This window comes from Motacilla alba, chromosome 4 (genome assembly GCF_015832195.1).
Source record: "Motacilla alba alba isolate MOTALB_02 chromosome 4, Motacilla_alba_V1.0_pri, whole genome shotgun sequence".
Classification (NCBI taxonomy): domain Eukaryota; kingdom Metazoa; phylum Chordata; class Aves; order Passeriformes; family Motacillidae; genus Motacilla; species Motacilla alba.
The window spans coordinates 61,141,408-61,157,146 of record NC_052019.1 but is presented as its reverse complement, the minus strand read 5'-3'; the positions used below and the strand labels follow the sequence as shown (position 1 = coordinate 61,157,146).

The 15,739-nt window shown below is 43.8% G+C and overlaps 2 protein-coding genes across 4 annotated transcripts in view; one reads left to right on the top strand and one right to left on the bottom strand.

The window, feature by feature from the left end:
* Positions 1-14,071, bottom strand: part of LOC119700165 (mitochondria localized glutamic acid rich protein) — a 28,824-nt gene extending 14,753 nt beyond the window's left edge. Inside the window, exons 1-6 of one of the 3 annotated variants that reach the window (XR_005256681.1) lie at positions 13,775-14,071; positions 12,955-13,058; positions 12,028-12,110; positions 9,925-11,300; positions 7,200-7,302; positions 3,050-3,086 (exon numbers count right to left, since the gene is read on the bottom strand). Coding sequence is in view for 1 of the 3 variants with exons in the window: in XM_038134699.1 (XP_037990627.1) it covers positions 2,805-3,086; positions 7,200-7,302; positions 8,367-8,470; positions 9,925-10,009 (574 nt within the window). In the remaining 2 variants the exon portion in view is untranslated. Of the gene's footprint in view, positions 1-2,804; positions 3,087-4,170; positions 4,457-7,199; positions 7,303-8,366; positions 8,471-9,924; positions 11,301-12,027; positions 12,111-12,954; positions 13,059-13,774 lie in introns of those variants that run through there. The other 2 variants (XR_005256680.1, XM_038134699.1) reach the window with 2 other exon arrangements.
* A 68-nt stretch (positions 14,072-14,139) lies between these two features.
* NAA15 (N-alpha-acetyltransferase 15, NatA auxiliary subunit) overlaps positions 14,140-15,739 on the top strand; it is a 38,117-nt gene continuing 36,517 nt past the window's right edge. The window contains exon 1 of the mRNA XM_038134698.1: positions 14,140-14,458. Within this exon, the coding sequence (XP_037990626.1) occupies positions 14,405-14,458 (54 nt within the window). The 5' untranslated portion in view covers positions 14,140-14,404. The remainder of the gene's footprint in view (positions 14,459-15,739) is intronic.

The window sequence follows — 15,739 nt, the reverse complement described above, 5'->3', positions numbered from 1 at the left end:
TAACAATAAAAATACTTACACCTTCATCTGCAGAAGTTACACCAAGTTGCCAATAAAACTAGTTAAAGTTACTTAAATACATACTTCTCTACCTCAGTACAAGTGGAGCTATGCTATCTTTTTCCTCTGAATGGAGATAACATGAATGATAAAGATGGTCAAATCCAAAACTGAAAGTTATATCCAGAAGGATTTTAACTGGATTTTTTTTTAAACACAATAGCTGTTGGCTGCAAGTAGACACTGCACTAAGTGGTAGAGAGAAAGCAGAGAACTTTTTAGACAATCCCTCATCTTCTTGTGAGCATGATGCCAATGGAAACTAGTTCTTATGTAGCTTAGAGGAAAGGGATGCTGGTTTAGGCCTGTGTGTCAGATCATGTGCTGCTGGTGGCCTTCCTTCCCACAGTCAGGAACTCCTGGGAAGAACTGCTCTGGGGACCCTGCTGTTCTTCTGCAGGCAGGACCAGGATGAGGAGAGCTGGACGAGGGAGCAGGGAGTACTAAGGTGACCTGGAGCAGGAGCCTGTCCAGCCTCCCAGGCCAGGACTTGGGTTACACTGGGTGTAACCTCATTTGAACCATGGGGAGGTCCCCAGGGTTCACCACCCTGGTCACACCTGTCACCAGCAGTTGTTCACAGCAATCTGCGCTGGGGTCCAGTGGCACGGGACAGCTATGCTCAGGAGCAAGTTATAACATCCCAGGAACACCCAAGAGATCAGGCAAGGAGAACACTCCTTTGCTTCAATTTCTGGACAATTTTACATCCCAAAGGTTTGTTTCTGCTTTACCACCCGGCCAAGAATATGCACTGCAGCAAGGTTTGGTAGGAGGCACCTGGGATGACCCTCAGACTCCCTTACAACTTTCAGCATAACAGAAGTCTGGTTCTAGTGCTGTTTTCCTCAGTAAGTATGATGCCAGAGACATTAGATCTAAGAAATCAGTAATTTCTAAAGAGCTCCTCTACTTCCAGAAAATACCAGCAGGAGCTAACAAGCCATTTTTCTTCTTATCAAATAGTGATCACTAAGTACATTATGTCAACATGTCCAGAATGTGATCCTCAGAATAACCACAGAGTGATTTGGGTTGGAAGGGACCGTAAAGACCATCTTGTTCAAACCATCTGCCATGGGCAGGGGCACCTTCCACTAAACCAGGTTCTTCAGAGCCCCATGCAACCTAGCCTAGAACACTTCCAAGAATGGGGCATCCACAGCTGCTCTGGGAAACTGTTCCAATGCCTCACCACCCTCACGAGAAAGACTTTATTCCTAAAATCTAATCAATTTATGCACCCTGTTTTTCAGGGAAGATTCTAGCTTCCCTTTCTCAGGGAAGAGCCTCTTCAATAAAACGGTAGAAATATTTACCATACAGAAGATCCTACCTTATCCAACAACAAACAGTTATTCATAGATAAGCATTGTAAAAGGAATACACAACCACTACCAGACACAAGCAAGTGCTCATGAAATTAAAGGGAAATTTTGCAATTGCTCTGTACAGCAAGAAATCCTGCAATACATTTTTAAACATATCTCTTAATGGCTCTAATTCACCAAATTTAACATAAAACAGGCTACTTTCTTTCCAAATGAAGTGGTCTACATATTCCATAGAAATGGAAATTTTTAGGGCTCTAGGTATTTTAACTACTACCTTATAAATATTTCTATATGTAAGCAGTAATAATCACAGCCAAGGTACTTACTTCTACTTTCTATAAACCGTATTACAGCAGATCAGACTAAGCATCATTTTGAAATGTTATTTGTGATAGATTGTTTCAGAGTCAAGCACAGGAACTAATCACAATCACACTTGAATTAGAATCGCATTCATACATAGACCTTTCATAAAACTCAGCGATTAGAAGTGCTGCACTATTTCTCAAGTTTATTTGTTTAAAAGGCAATTAAGATGCATCCATTCCTCACTGGAGTCACCAAGGGAAAAAGTGAAAATCATTCCAAATCTGCTAACACCTTTGACGGTACTGTGATAATTAGCAGTCAAAATACTTTTAATCTCAGTTTGATCTGTGTTTTAGACATATCCTCTCAAGACCAGTAGTAAAAAGAAAATTAAAAAAAATACATTAAAATCTGCCAAATTAAATTATAATCCTGTATCTTGCACATTTTATGGATAGTATTGCATTTGTATTATTGCAATTTTTTTAAAAGCACAATAAACCAAAATATTTCAAACACCCAGACAGCTCAAAATACTGAATGTTTTGCCACTTACCAATTTCAGTGTTTAACAACAATTTGATGTTTTATTGTGTTGTGAAAATTTAGTCTAATATATCCTTAGAATTGAGACCGTGACAGCTTTTTTTTTTTTTTGCTATGCAAGATCCTGTTTAAGTTACATCAATTGAACAGATGTAATTATTCAGTGTGAATATCTTTGGAATGGTTAGTGAACTAAAGTGTTTAGGTTCCTTAACAAACACTTGAGAATTACATCACTAAACAACTGTTTAACTGACCACATTATAAGCTCAACTTAATATCTCAAGAAAGAGGATGGGGTAGGGAAATAAACATTTGACTCTACTTGTTTTAGACAGCAGCTCTGGTTCCAGAGGCAGGATGCTTTCAGAGACACTGATTTAATAAACTTAATTACCTTATGCTCATGATATGTCAATGATAATGCCTGAATTAGTTTTCACTGCAGGACAAACTCCATTAGGAACACTGATGCTCATTCTTAATGTTCTGCAAGAGGCAGAGCTTTAGAACCCACAACACACACACACTCAAAAACTACATTCATAAGTTAACCTTGAACTGCAGCAGCTTCTGAATTAGCAGCAAGTTCCAAATTAGCAGCAGCTTCTGAATCAGCAGCAGCTTCCTGCTGTGCTTCCTCCATAGCATGGGATACCTCTGGAGCCAGTAAGTCATTCTCCCCTCCAGCTTCTGGGGATACCCCAGAAGTCTCATCCTGTGCTGTGGGTCCAGCACTCTGATCCTGTCCTGTAGGTTCAACAGCAGCTGCTGCATCAGCTTCTTCCGTGGCCTTCTCTGCTTCAGTGACTTCATCCACCTCTTCTCCATCACCTTCTAAGGATTTATTCAATACAATAAAGAGAGTAAAATGCATGCATGCAACAAAAAAATCATCGACTACTTTTTATCATCATCCTCATTTGAATTTGAAGTGGGAAGCTAAGATTTGGGATCAGAATTAACAAAAATATCAATAATTAATCCCCCATATTGTCTAATGTGGCATCAAAAAACTCTGTTTATAAGATGAGGAAACCATATTCTTAATTACTGAGTTTCATAACATGTTTCAGTGTGATAAGAAAAGAAACTGTGACTTAAAGCAAGTGTTGGGGGTGCAGTGAAGGATAAAAAAAGGACAGTGTCAAGTGTTTATTCAAACAGCTCTGCTGAAAGGGCCAGTGATGGTACACACACAGGTGCCAGAGGGAGCATGACTCTGTGGAATTACCACATGGGGAATAAGACATTTGGTCTTGTATAAATAAGAAAATAACTTGCTAATTTCAAGTGGTCAGAGCTCACTTTCTTAGATGTATGACCATTTATGACTACTATTTTAACTTTACAACTCACAACTCTCTTTTAAAGACTTGTTTACACCACTCTGGGTCCAACTCCTTAAAACCTGAAAAACAGTGTTTCCCAGTCATGCATCACTTCGAATTCAGCTGTGACAAGTCATGAGAAACTAACAGCACAAAGCAACAAAGATGCTCAACCACCATGCAAACATGCACTAACATCAAGTTCACAAAGGAAAAGTTATACACCAGCTGTTCATCACAAGTTCACTGGAACCAACTCACCATGTAAAAAAAAAAATAGAACTGGAAATAAGTTTGTAACACAGTGTAAACTACATGAGAATTGAAACAAAAGAGCTTAAAGAGACATAGTCAGAGTTTGTTTAAATCTTTTGTGTCTGCTTAAAAACTAAACAGATCAGTTTCATTTCTTGGTCTTCTTATGCCAGTGAAAGCCTATAATTTGGTGTTCAGGTTTCAAGACAAGTCCATTCATTGCTCAGTAAAAATCAAAACTTTCCATTATGCAACCTGATCATGTCCCTTTAAGAAAACACTGTTTTAAAAAAAAACCTTAATTCATTACACAAACAACAGGCTAACAGCCAGGATCAGCATTCAGTACACTTTATTGGACAGTCAAATATAGAGTGCATTAATTCAGAACAGCCAGCTTCTGCATCTCAGAACTGCCTTCTACAAAGCAGATTCAGTAATAAGCTCAATATGGTTTGGCCTTGCAAACATAGGTAGTTCTTTTAAAGTCTCACACAAATGGAGTTTTACAATAGGAGGTCTAAAGTCATCCCAAGGTAGGCTGCAATGTACTCAATGGTAAACGATTGTCCTTTGTTTGTATTTAACTTCCTCAGGTTTGCAAAGAGATTTCCCTTGTGTCTGGAAAGTGTAAAAGCAGAGCATAGATTAGAAAGTCTGGAAAGTGTAAAAGCAGAGCATAGATTAGAAAGATTGAATCAGCTTGCAATGAGTTAAAAAGAAAAGTCATAGCTAAAAAAGAAAGACATCGGGAACAATCTTAAAGGACACGAACAACAAATGGAAGACAAAACTCACTAAATAAGCAAGGAGAGCATCCTGCAAGCCAAACATCATTTTGCATTTGAAATTATGTCCCAGATTTGCTACTGCTACTTTGAGTCAGGCTTCTTCCAGGGGTGTTTTAAGTTGCTCCCTTATTTTTAGGGTAGCTTTCAGTTAAAAAGAGCCACAGAAAATTTGCTATCAGATCTCTTTCTAAATGTCTGTTATCATTAATTAAAATATCATTAAATATAAGTTCAACCCTCTAACAAAGAACCCTACATGATTCTCTCTCTTGTTTTGACAGACTTGTTCACTATGTACAGTTCTTTGTAATAGACATTTTGGGTTCAGGAATAAGGGGAGAATTTTCCCCTACATGAGAATTCACAAAAATCCTATCAAAAGAATCTCTGATCAGCTGCTCTCCAGCATTAAGTTCTTCCACCTAGGAAGTTCTTTTACCAGAGGCAGCAAATATGCCATGAACATGCTGCTTGGCATACTGGTTTTCTATCCATCACTTCATTTTCTATTCATCACTTACCAGCTCTGTTTTAGAGCTTATTTTAAGCTTGATTTAATGTGCCCCTAAAAAAAATATCAGAATACTTTGAGAACAGAATTTTTAACTGCTCTTATCAGCAATGCTTACTGTGAAAAAGTATAAGGACTGACTCTAAAGAATGCACAGGGAAAAAAACTGCAATGGCACTTCTGAGAAAAGCAATTCTATTCTAACACTCTGTGACAAGATAAACACAAAAATATGACTATGCAGGGAATGGGAGAAAAAGGGGAGGAAGAGGGGTGTTAACTCTTTTGAGAATGCACACAGAGGATTCTGTAGGAAAAGTAAGAACAGAACTGATGCTCTTTCTTTATGTTCTGTTCTTTTGGGTGTACACAGCTGGGAATGAAGAAGGATTTAAAAAGGAGCTGATTCAACGGTGGTTTTGTACTGTGAATTGGAATTAGCTACTCAGAAGTCCAACTAAAACCTCTGGGTTGAGCATTTATTCAGAAGTCAAATATTGAAAATAATACAGGAAACAAGTTTCAACTGTATTCACTGGATGGCCTTAGAAATATTTTGGACTTCTTACTATCAATAAAAAGGGAGGCAGCAATCATCTGCCAATGGTTGTGACATTTATGTGACTTATTAAGCAGCACATGATGGGATGTCTGGAGAGTACCCAAGACCAGTTGCTGAGCACTCAGTACTGTGGGTATTTCACTCCAACATGTGGATAGGCCAGGGCCAAAACTCAGTACCTTGCAGAAGTGCACCCTAGGAGAAAAGAGGGAATGCACTGACATCATGGCAAGTTGCACGGTTTGCTTAATGCTTCCCCGTTCTCCCAGCTATGGCAGTCAGGATGTAATAAGGGTAATCCTCACTTCCGCCCTGAACAGCAGGAGACCAGGTCCCTAGGAAAGATCTACTTTGGTGCTCGTTACATTTTCTATTTTAGGGACAATGAAGGATTGCAAATTGTGGCTGAATTCTCAGTACTTATTTAAACAATTGAGTTTTAAAACTATACTGCATTCAGCTGCTTTCTTTTTTTTTTTTTGGAAATTAAGGTATTTTACTACTTTAAATATTAAGATCTGTAATTTTAATGTTCTGAAACTAAAGCACGTGTTGTAGAAGTTCAAGGCTAACAACTTCTAAAGAAATAATTTCAGAGGCAGACAATTTAAACCATGCTCTCACACTGAAAACAAAATTTAAACTTGAGATACTTTATTCAAATCTATTCTTTGTATGCATGCAAATATATTAAATCAATTCACTAGAAGTCAACAGTATAAAAAAAAGGAAGAGCTTCAAGTGCTCTGACTTCAATACTTTATTTATTTTTTATATAAAGATCCTTAAGAAATTTTCCTAATTGCTTTTCCTAGCAAGGCCATGCTTGCCAAAGTTCTACCTTTTACATTAATGCTATAACACTAATTGATGTAGACAGGGGCAACATTCCATTACAAGTATTTGAACTAACACGGTCTAATTATTCAAGCATGGAGAGCTAAGTAAGGATTTGCTATACATTTAGGTAATGCCTGCGTTTCATCTAACCCCAAATTAGAAAAGACAAAATCAAAGTTGTAGGACAAAAAATTGATGCAAGTTAATTTTTTATAGGCTTTTTTCCCCTATTGAACTGTATTTCCTGATGGCATGTGGCCTGAAGCCAACCTGTTGACTGAGGAAAGATATTATCTTCTCCCCTCCACTGAAAACAAAAGAACAAAATCGATTTTGACAGCATTATGTATTCAGTCAAGTTTCATTAAGCTTCCAGTAAATCAAATACCCATTATACAATTAATAGTATTCACAGATCAACTCTAGACTCCACAGGTGAATCAAAGACCAGATTCACTGCCTGAACATTAAGGCCACTACCAAAATTTGTGCAGCAGCAGCTTTGTAACAGAACAATGCTGTACAACCACCTCTGTCTTCAGTCTCACTCACACAGTTCAGACAAGGACGTGGACAGTGCTAAAGCCTGATTAGACAATTCAGAAATCTGTTCCAAATCCTCATGTACCCAAGGGAACAAGAGAAAGGAGCTCAACTCACCCTTTCTTGACCAAGGATTGCTTTTCTGCCCCTCGGCTCTCTCACGAAGTATGTTTGTATTTTCAACAAAATTGCTGCGGGGTGAATTGACTATTCTGTAGGCCTGAAAGGGAATTATACCTGAATTTACAGCTACATCCCTACAAATTTACCAAACACAAAGAGGGGAGAGGGAAAGAAGGGATTTTAAGCAAGTGCTACTGCCCATCTTAAAATGCATATAAAATTTCTCTTAAGCAAGGTTAAAAAAAAATGAATAATCTGCTAAACTAATATATTTATGTATTTCATATTTCTCCATTGTTAGAAAGTAAATACAATATACCATGCAGCTTTTGAAGTGCTGCAGTGTTTCAGAAAATGAAAACAGCATTTTAAGAGATAATTACATTAAGATTTCTATTTTTGTAATGTGGTAACAATGTGACAGGAAGAGACAATGTTATTCATTCAGAAACGCAATCACACATGTTTGATATTTTGAACAAATAGCTACTTACCATTCAAGATGATTACTTTGTGGGACAGGGAAATATGTACCTCTCTAGGGTGTGCAAGGCACTATTTCAGATTTTGGGGGAGAGGGGTGGAAGTAAGCTATAGAATGGAGGATTTAGAGATGTGAAGCACAGAATAAGATACATTTAGAAGCAGGGAGGAGAATGGTTACCGAAAAGCTTAACAAAACCAGATGCTCACAAAACTTTAACGTGCTTTCTTGAAGTAAATAATGCTGTTATCTTCTTTCTTTGTGCCCAAATTAACAAGGTTTGTATCTTCCCCTTGCAGCTTCAGATTGCTTATTTCACATCTGCCTTGCCCACTTTGAAATATTGCTAATGTTTCTCATTTACAAGACAAGGCAAGGGATTAGAGACAGGTGCCTTACTCAATCTTTGGACACATTCATTTCACATAGCTTTAAATATGCTTTCCACTAAGAGTGACCCAGCACTCCTTATCAAAGTAACAGTGAAACAGGCAAGCAATAGGCTTTCACCTTCACTACATTCTCTTAAGCTGATTTCTAAGTTAAGCTGCACTTAGCTATATGCTACAATATCTGCAGTCATTGATGGTTTGCATCTTGACCGTACTCTAACCCAGAACACACCTTACACCATGCCAGCTCAGAAAGCACAAACAGCTCCATCCCCAAACACTTACATAAAATAAACCACCAAAAGCAGCAACACCAGCAAGGAGATAAATCATCATGCTGTCTCTAGAAGAGCCAGGAACACTCCCAGATGACATCTGGCGAGGAGGCACTACAAAAACCATTAGGTAAATTGATGTAAAGTGCTGCTAAAATATGATCACAAAAAAGAATTATGGAACTTGAACTCTATATGGGAAAGGATGATTCAAAAAGGTTATAAAACAGATGTTAATGTATATTGATGTGCCCTATGACTGAGTAACACAGGGTGCGGTGCTCCATGGCTAAGCTCCTCCTAAGAGGTATTTTTCTGTGAACTACATCGTCTGCCATCAGCTTCCAAGTATTGGGCACAGTCTATATAGACTAAGGAATGTTAAAAAAAAAAGGAATGTAAAAAAAGCTCCTGACTAAGGTAGGTAAAATAATTATCTGTACTTATTCCTTATGATCAGCAGAAGTAATGAATTCTCTCTTCAGGGTAATAACAGGGAATTTTTTAAAAAGCTTTTTCATTGAATTAATGTTCTTTCACTCTCAGACTGCAGACACTCGGATCCATACCCTTCACCTCATGAATTGGCCAACAGGACAGAGAGGTAGAACTACACAATTTTTTACCTGACTGGATACATATTAACTCTAACAGCAGTGCTACCCATTCATTTGTTATAAACAGATTCTTACTTCAGTCTTGGATTCATCTGTACAGCTCAAAAAGAGACTCATGAAAAACACACATAATTCTCTTGGTCAACAAAGCTTTCTGTGGAATTTTGTGACTTGATCCCAGATGAGAAATGTCTCATTGAAATAGTGCTCATGAAAAATAAAATGGCTGTGAGCATTGCAATTGACAGATGCAAAAATAATTGCAACGTCAAAACATTGCCATCGTGTGCTAGGTTATGCTTAGCATCATCTGTCTCATGACACAATTCTCAGATTCCTCTCCAATAGCCGGGCATCCTAACGGATTTGCATACATTTATATTTTCGTTCAGCAGCAGTGTATCCTTAACCTTCCCCCCCGGCGCTGCTAGCTATAGCAGGACAATAATCAGCAAGCTGCCATCGCCCAACACGGCTGGCAGATTTTTTTTCTTTTTTTGCCAGTGGTTACACAACCCCTGATGCGCCAAAAGCCATGGTTGTGGCGCACCGGCTCTGCTCCCGCTGCCTACCGGGGCCGGCAGCCCTGCCGAGGCACCGCCGCTTCGGCTGCTCTACCGGGGGGTATGTACCCCGCTGTTTTATAAGGAAGGGAAGGCAGCAGCGGCCACCGTTTCACCATGGGGCAGGGGGTCCCAGGCTGGCTCGGCTGCCCAGCGGGTCGCGGCGGAGGTCTGAAGCAGCCAGTGCCGGAGCCCAGGATGACCGAGCAGCCGTGCCCGGCTGCCGCCCGCCCCCGCCGCACCTGTCCCTGCCCCACGTCGCCCCCGCCCGCGACCTTCGCGCATCCCCTCCGCCGCCGCCACCCGGTCCGGCCCTTCCCGCGCCCCGTCACGCCATCCCGGGGACCGCTACCCGGCCCCGGCCCGGCTCCGCGGCGGCCCCGCGTACCACGCTGCTTGAGGCGGCTGGCGGCGGCAGGAGCCCGGCTCAGGCGGGAGGCCAGCGCCTGCGAGGCGGCCCTGCAGAGGGACATGGAGATGGAGCAGCGGGCAGCGGAGCGGAGCAGGACGAAGCAGACTCTCGGCTGCCCGTCGTGGCGGGGATGCGGCGGCAGACACCGGTCCCGCCTCGGGTGCCGCGGGGGCGGGTCGAGCCGCAGCCCCGCCCCGCGCACCTGGACGCAGCTCCCGGCCGGGGGTGCTCCGGGGACGGCGCGGTGGCGGCGGGAGGGAGCAGAGCCCCGGCTGCAGCGGGAGGGGGAAGCGGCTTCCCGGAGAGGAGCGCACAGCGCGCAGAGCCGGGCGCTGCCGACACCGACCTGCCCCACGGCAAGTAAATGGCGCTCGGTACTGACTGCGACAACAGACCCGGGATAATAGGGATGCCATTGACCAAGGAGAAGGAAGATAGAAAGGAACTACTGTCCTACTTAAAAAGGAATTTCTCCAAGAGAAAAAAAAATGGAGAAATCAACTAAACTCACGGCGAAGGGCACTCGGGTTAAGCAACGTGCCAAAGGCGTTCGGTGTTGGCAGTGAGACACTGGAAGCGAATCGCTGCTCTGGGACGTCGACTGTCACAGTCACGGGCATCTCCAGGTCATACCTGGACAGCTATCCTTGTCCTACCTACATTGTTAGGCAGTAGCCCTGTTTCTCCTCCTTTTTCCATACAGAGCTTCTTTGTTCGTTCAATGATCATCTAATGCCATATTCTGCCATGAGGCCATTTTTCCAGCCTTTGTCCTTGACTGACCTTGATGCACAAAGAGAGGGCAGGAGTGCTCAGAAGGAAGTGCTCACACCCAAGACTGACATGGGCTGCACTGTGCAGCCCATCTCCTGTGGGCACCTTTCTGGCATGGCCAGTCCCCAAAATGCTCACAAGAAAATGCGTATCTTAGCATTTATAATAAATCCTATTCTTATACTTGCTAATTTTATAAATTTAGCAGTGAAAGTGATGGCAGAGCAAGACTACACTTCTGGAATATTAACTGAACTTCATCTGAACTGATATTTAATTTTGTAATATACCTTCCAGAATAGCAAAGGCAGTTTTGAAAGTAAGACTGAAAAACTATGAAATGGAAATAAAAACATAAAACAACTTCAAGACCAGCAGAATGAAATAATAATGGTAAAGAAAGTAGTTTCAGGTTTCTTCTAGACTTTATAATTTATTTTTAATTATGCACATAAAATGCATGAACATACAAGTAACTGGGGTAACTTTTTAATTCTTCTGTGCTCATTTATTTGTAGAACAACGACCACATACACTTGACCCTGTAGTGCACATCTCTTTGTGACCATGTCATCAGCCTAAGAAAGAAAAGAAAAAATTCTTAGCAATAATAAAAACAGATGTGATAGTTGTGATCTCATAACATCCTGCATTTTTATCTGGAGAGGAATGTTTATGGGGAAAAAGAACCACAAGTTTTTCTATAGTATAAGGATTTTTTTCATGAGGCAGATTAATTCCTCTGAGGCCATAATCCCTAAAGACTTCTTAGCTGGCAGAAACACAAATTATGTTTTTTATACTGAAAAGGGACAACGACCACTTGGCCCTGTAGTGCACATCTACAGGCATTGACTTTACATCATTTTTGTGTAATATAGATGTGAAACTGAGAAAAAACATACCCCACTGTATACAAGTTAAAAGAAAAAACAAGATTAAAAGATAAGCTATCATTAGTCACTCTTGTTTCCTTGCCACTGAGCCATTTACAAGGTATTCAATTTACAACCTTTATTTAATGTAGACACTGGAAGAGATGTGTAATTTTCCAAGAGTTTGCATGTTCAAGATAGAAAGCTAAGAGGGAATACACAAACAAGTGAATATATGAAAATACACATCAGCCACCTTATCATTTTAAAGCTAGGAATGACTTAAAAGAATGGCAAAAGCCAAAATGCAAAGTACTGAGGAATAAAAGAAGACTGTAAGTCAGTTCGGTATCTTGACTCCTAAAAAATGTCAAAGATCTTCAGAATTTGTGTTCAACTAAGTCAAAAGCATTTGTATATGCATACTTACTATGAACATTGTGTACACTTATGTTCTCTCGCTTGTTTTCTTCTTTCATATTCCATGACATCTTCATTATGCTGCTTGAAGAGCTATAAAAGAGCAGTGTATTATAAACAGCTACACAACTCACAGCTGGATCCAGACAACAAAAAGAGTTCCACAGAATATCAAATAACTGTTATCAGAATGCAAACCGGTGTCCAGAACAAAACATACCTAAATTAACAACTGAAAGAGCTGTGAAAACAATGCCTCATAGGACAAACATTTTCTCTTGACCACATGGGGGGGGGGGGGCTCCCACTGCCAGTTAATTCACCTCCCCCAAAAAAGGGGGAAAGTCCAAAGGGAATCCATCCCACCCTGAAAATACTGTCACCATGGGGAGTGCTGTTGATCCTGCACAATTCTTCCTGAGAGCTACTACACCCTGCTTGCTTTAACACCATAAAGTCTATGAGTTCTCTGAAACAGAGAGTATCTTATATCTGCACTTTGCTCAGGAAACAGAGGTCTTAATCTATTGAAATCAGCTAAAGCCGCCTTAACCAGCTGAAAAGTAAGAAAATAATACATGAGTAGTCTGATAAACACAACATTATCCTGCCACTCCCCTAGGTCTTCTTTCTTTTTGGAAAGACCACAGGGAAAATAATGCCAAAGCATTAATCCAACAGGCTTGAAGAATTAATTCTGTTGTGGCTGTCTTAAGTTTGCAATAGAGAAAAGCTTAAGAAGTTATTCATTTCTTAAAATAAGAGCACAACATAAGCTGGGAAAACATAAGTAATGAACATAATTGTGCTTCAAATTTGACACCTATGATCATCCATTACCTCAGTAAACTCAGTAGGTTACAGTCACTGCATTCATATCACTATAATGATTTTTAAGGAATAGTTAAGTTCAACAGAACCAAATGAAAACACTTACAAGAGCCCACAAGGCAGCACTGGTGCCAAATGCCAATCCAACTCCCAGCCAGTTTGGTTCGGCATTATTTGCTTTTTTCACAACAGACGCAGAACGAGTAAAAGCTAAAAAGGCACAAGATTACAAATGCATTAACATTCCTCAGGGTTAGACTACCAAGTACTTACTGACATTCATGCAATCAGGGAAAACAACCGAACCACAACACAAACCCCAAACGAATGCAATGATAAAGTGGTCCCCATAACATCGTTATGGCCGATCCCTTCGTAGGATCCCCGCAGAATGTGCTCCCTGATCCGCGAGAGAAGGGCCGGGGGGGACGGGGCGGGGCGGGGGGAGCTGCCAACAACTCAGAAGCAGCAGGTTTTGCCCGTTCCCCAGCCACAATAACAATTTCCCCCCGCATCTTCTGCTCTATAAGGATGCCTCTCACTGTCCCCTGCCTAAAGTCCCCAGCCCCGGGCCTTCCCCATCTCCGATCCCCCGCCAATCAAGCCCGCTACAGGCACAGCCTTCCAGGGAAGGGCCGGCACCACCATCGCGGCGAGACACTGTGAGCCCTCCCCCTGGCCTGGAAGCAACACCAACTTAAATAACTAAAAGATTAAAAAAATAACTAATGGGCTTCGATTAAAAACAGTAAAAGGAGAGAAGCTACCACCGAAGCTTCCTCTAACGCCAGACGCGGACTGGCGCTCGGGGACGCCGCCGCCTGACCGGGCAGCAGAGCTCCCGAGGCCCTAGGTCACTGGGCAGGGCCGGGGCAAAGCCCACCAGCTTGCCCCGAAGGGACTCTCGCCCCGCCACCGCCGCTCACCAAGGCTGGGTGGTGCCGCCACCAACCCCCAGCGCCTCACCGCCCTCAGGCCCGCCGCCATCTTGTCGACCGGACCCGGCTCCGCCCGCGGGGGTGGGACCACCCCGCCCCGCCCGTGCCCCGGCGCCCGGGCGGGCGAGCTCCGCCGCGCGAGACCCGGCGGACCCTGCGCAACCCCATGGCTGCCCGCTCTTCCCCGCCCGCCGCCGGCACCGAGGAGCGGCGCCGCCGCTCGGGAACCACCCCGAGCCGGCCCCGGCTCCGCGGCAGAGCCCGCACTATTGGCGGGGCGGGGCCGGCGCGGGGCCGCGGCGCATGCGCGGGGCCGCCGTGACCCGGCTGGGGAAGCGCCGCGCTGCCATTTTGGCGGCGGCTCGGCGGCCGCTCGGGACCACGTGAGCGCGCCCGGGGCTGGCGCGGGGAGCCCGGCGCGCGCGGCGGCCGGAGGGGCCGGGAAGGACTGGGAAGGGCCGGGCCCGCGGGCGGCAGGCGGCGGGAGCGGCTAAATTCCAGCAGGGAGGCTCGCGGCGGCGGCGGCCGAGCGGCGGAGACGGGACGTAGCCCGCCCGCCCGCCCACTCAGTCTCCTCCTCGGAACATCTCGGCGGCGCCGGAGCCGGCGGCGGGGAGGATGCCGTCTGTGAGCCTGCCGCCCAAGGAAAACGCGCTCTTCAAGCGCATCCTGGTGAGTGGCGGAGCGGGAGGCCCGGGCTCGGCTGCGGGGAGCGGGTCGAGGAGGCCCCAGCTCGTACCCTGAGCCGGCGGGGAGCGGAGTCCCGGCGCCACCGCCCCGGCCGCGGCTCCTTACGGCTGGGGCAGGCCGGCCCCGGCGCCGCCTGTCACCCGCACCCTGTCCCGCCCGGCTGGGGCAACGCTGGGGTCCGCCGCGTCTGCCCGCTCGCCCACCAGCTCCCGTCGCTGGCCGCGGTGAGGCACCCCGGGCTCCGGGAAATACCCCGCGGCCGCTTCATTCATCGCTCGCCGTTGCAGCCGCTGTCCTGCCGAACACCCGCCCTGGGTTCGCTTTATTTTTATTTTTTTTTATTTTCTTTTATAACTCATTGTTCTGCTGTAGGCAATAACCGTGTTTGTCGGTCGGTGAGAAGATGGCTTTCGAAGGAGGAAGTGGAGAAGGATGAAGGTTTTGAAGTCTCCCCGAAGTTTAATTTGCAGCCGACTCCTGTGGAAATTTGTCAGTCGATTTTGCTGGGTGGCGGCTAGCGTATGGATGAGACAACATTCAGTGTAATTTAGGCAAGAAGTCTGCTTTTCCAAATGAGGTTAAGGTGGCCTACACTCCTAACACCAGCAAAGTGGGCCTAATTCAGCTACATCTTAAGAAACTTGTTTCAGCTTTCATGCGGTGTTGCAGGAACATTGTGTTTCTAAGGACTTGGGTTAAATTGGAAGTGTCTTAAGTTTGTTATTGAGCAACTTCAGTGGATTCATTTAGAAGATTCTGTATCTAGATCAAGCTGTTTTCTCTCAGAAGAAGTCGGTTTTGTCTAAAAATCTCACGTTGTCTTTCAGAGAGACTTAGACTACTATTTTGAGTCATTCCAAAGATCAGAAGTAAGATGATTACTGTTGTCCTGTTGGAGCAACAGCACTCTTAAGGGTCTGTAAACTTCTGCCACTTAAGTGGGAGGGATGTGTACAGTCTTCTGTCACTTCTGTTTCCAAAATATTTTATGAAAATCGAGCATGTAGAACTAGAAAGCCATATGCACAGACATGTGGCCATGAGACATGCAGTTTCAGTTAGGGTTAAAAAGTAAATATAAACTACAAATCTGATTTCTGCTTTGAAAGATTCAGTCGTGCTTTCAAGTTGGTATGACCTTGTACTGAGTATGTAGTTTTTCATGTGTTATGGGCTGGGAAGGATCTAGCCTTGCTGCTCAGTGATCCATCCTCCTTTGCATTGAGGATGGTTTGTGTGATTACAGGGCACACTGAATCAAGG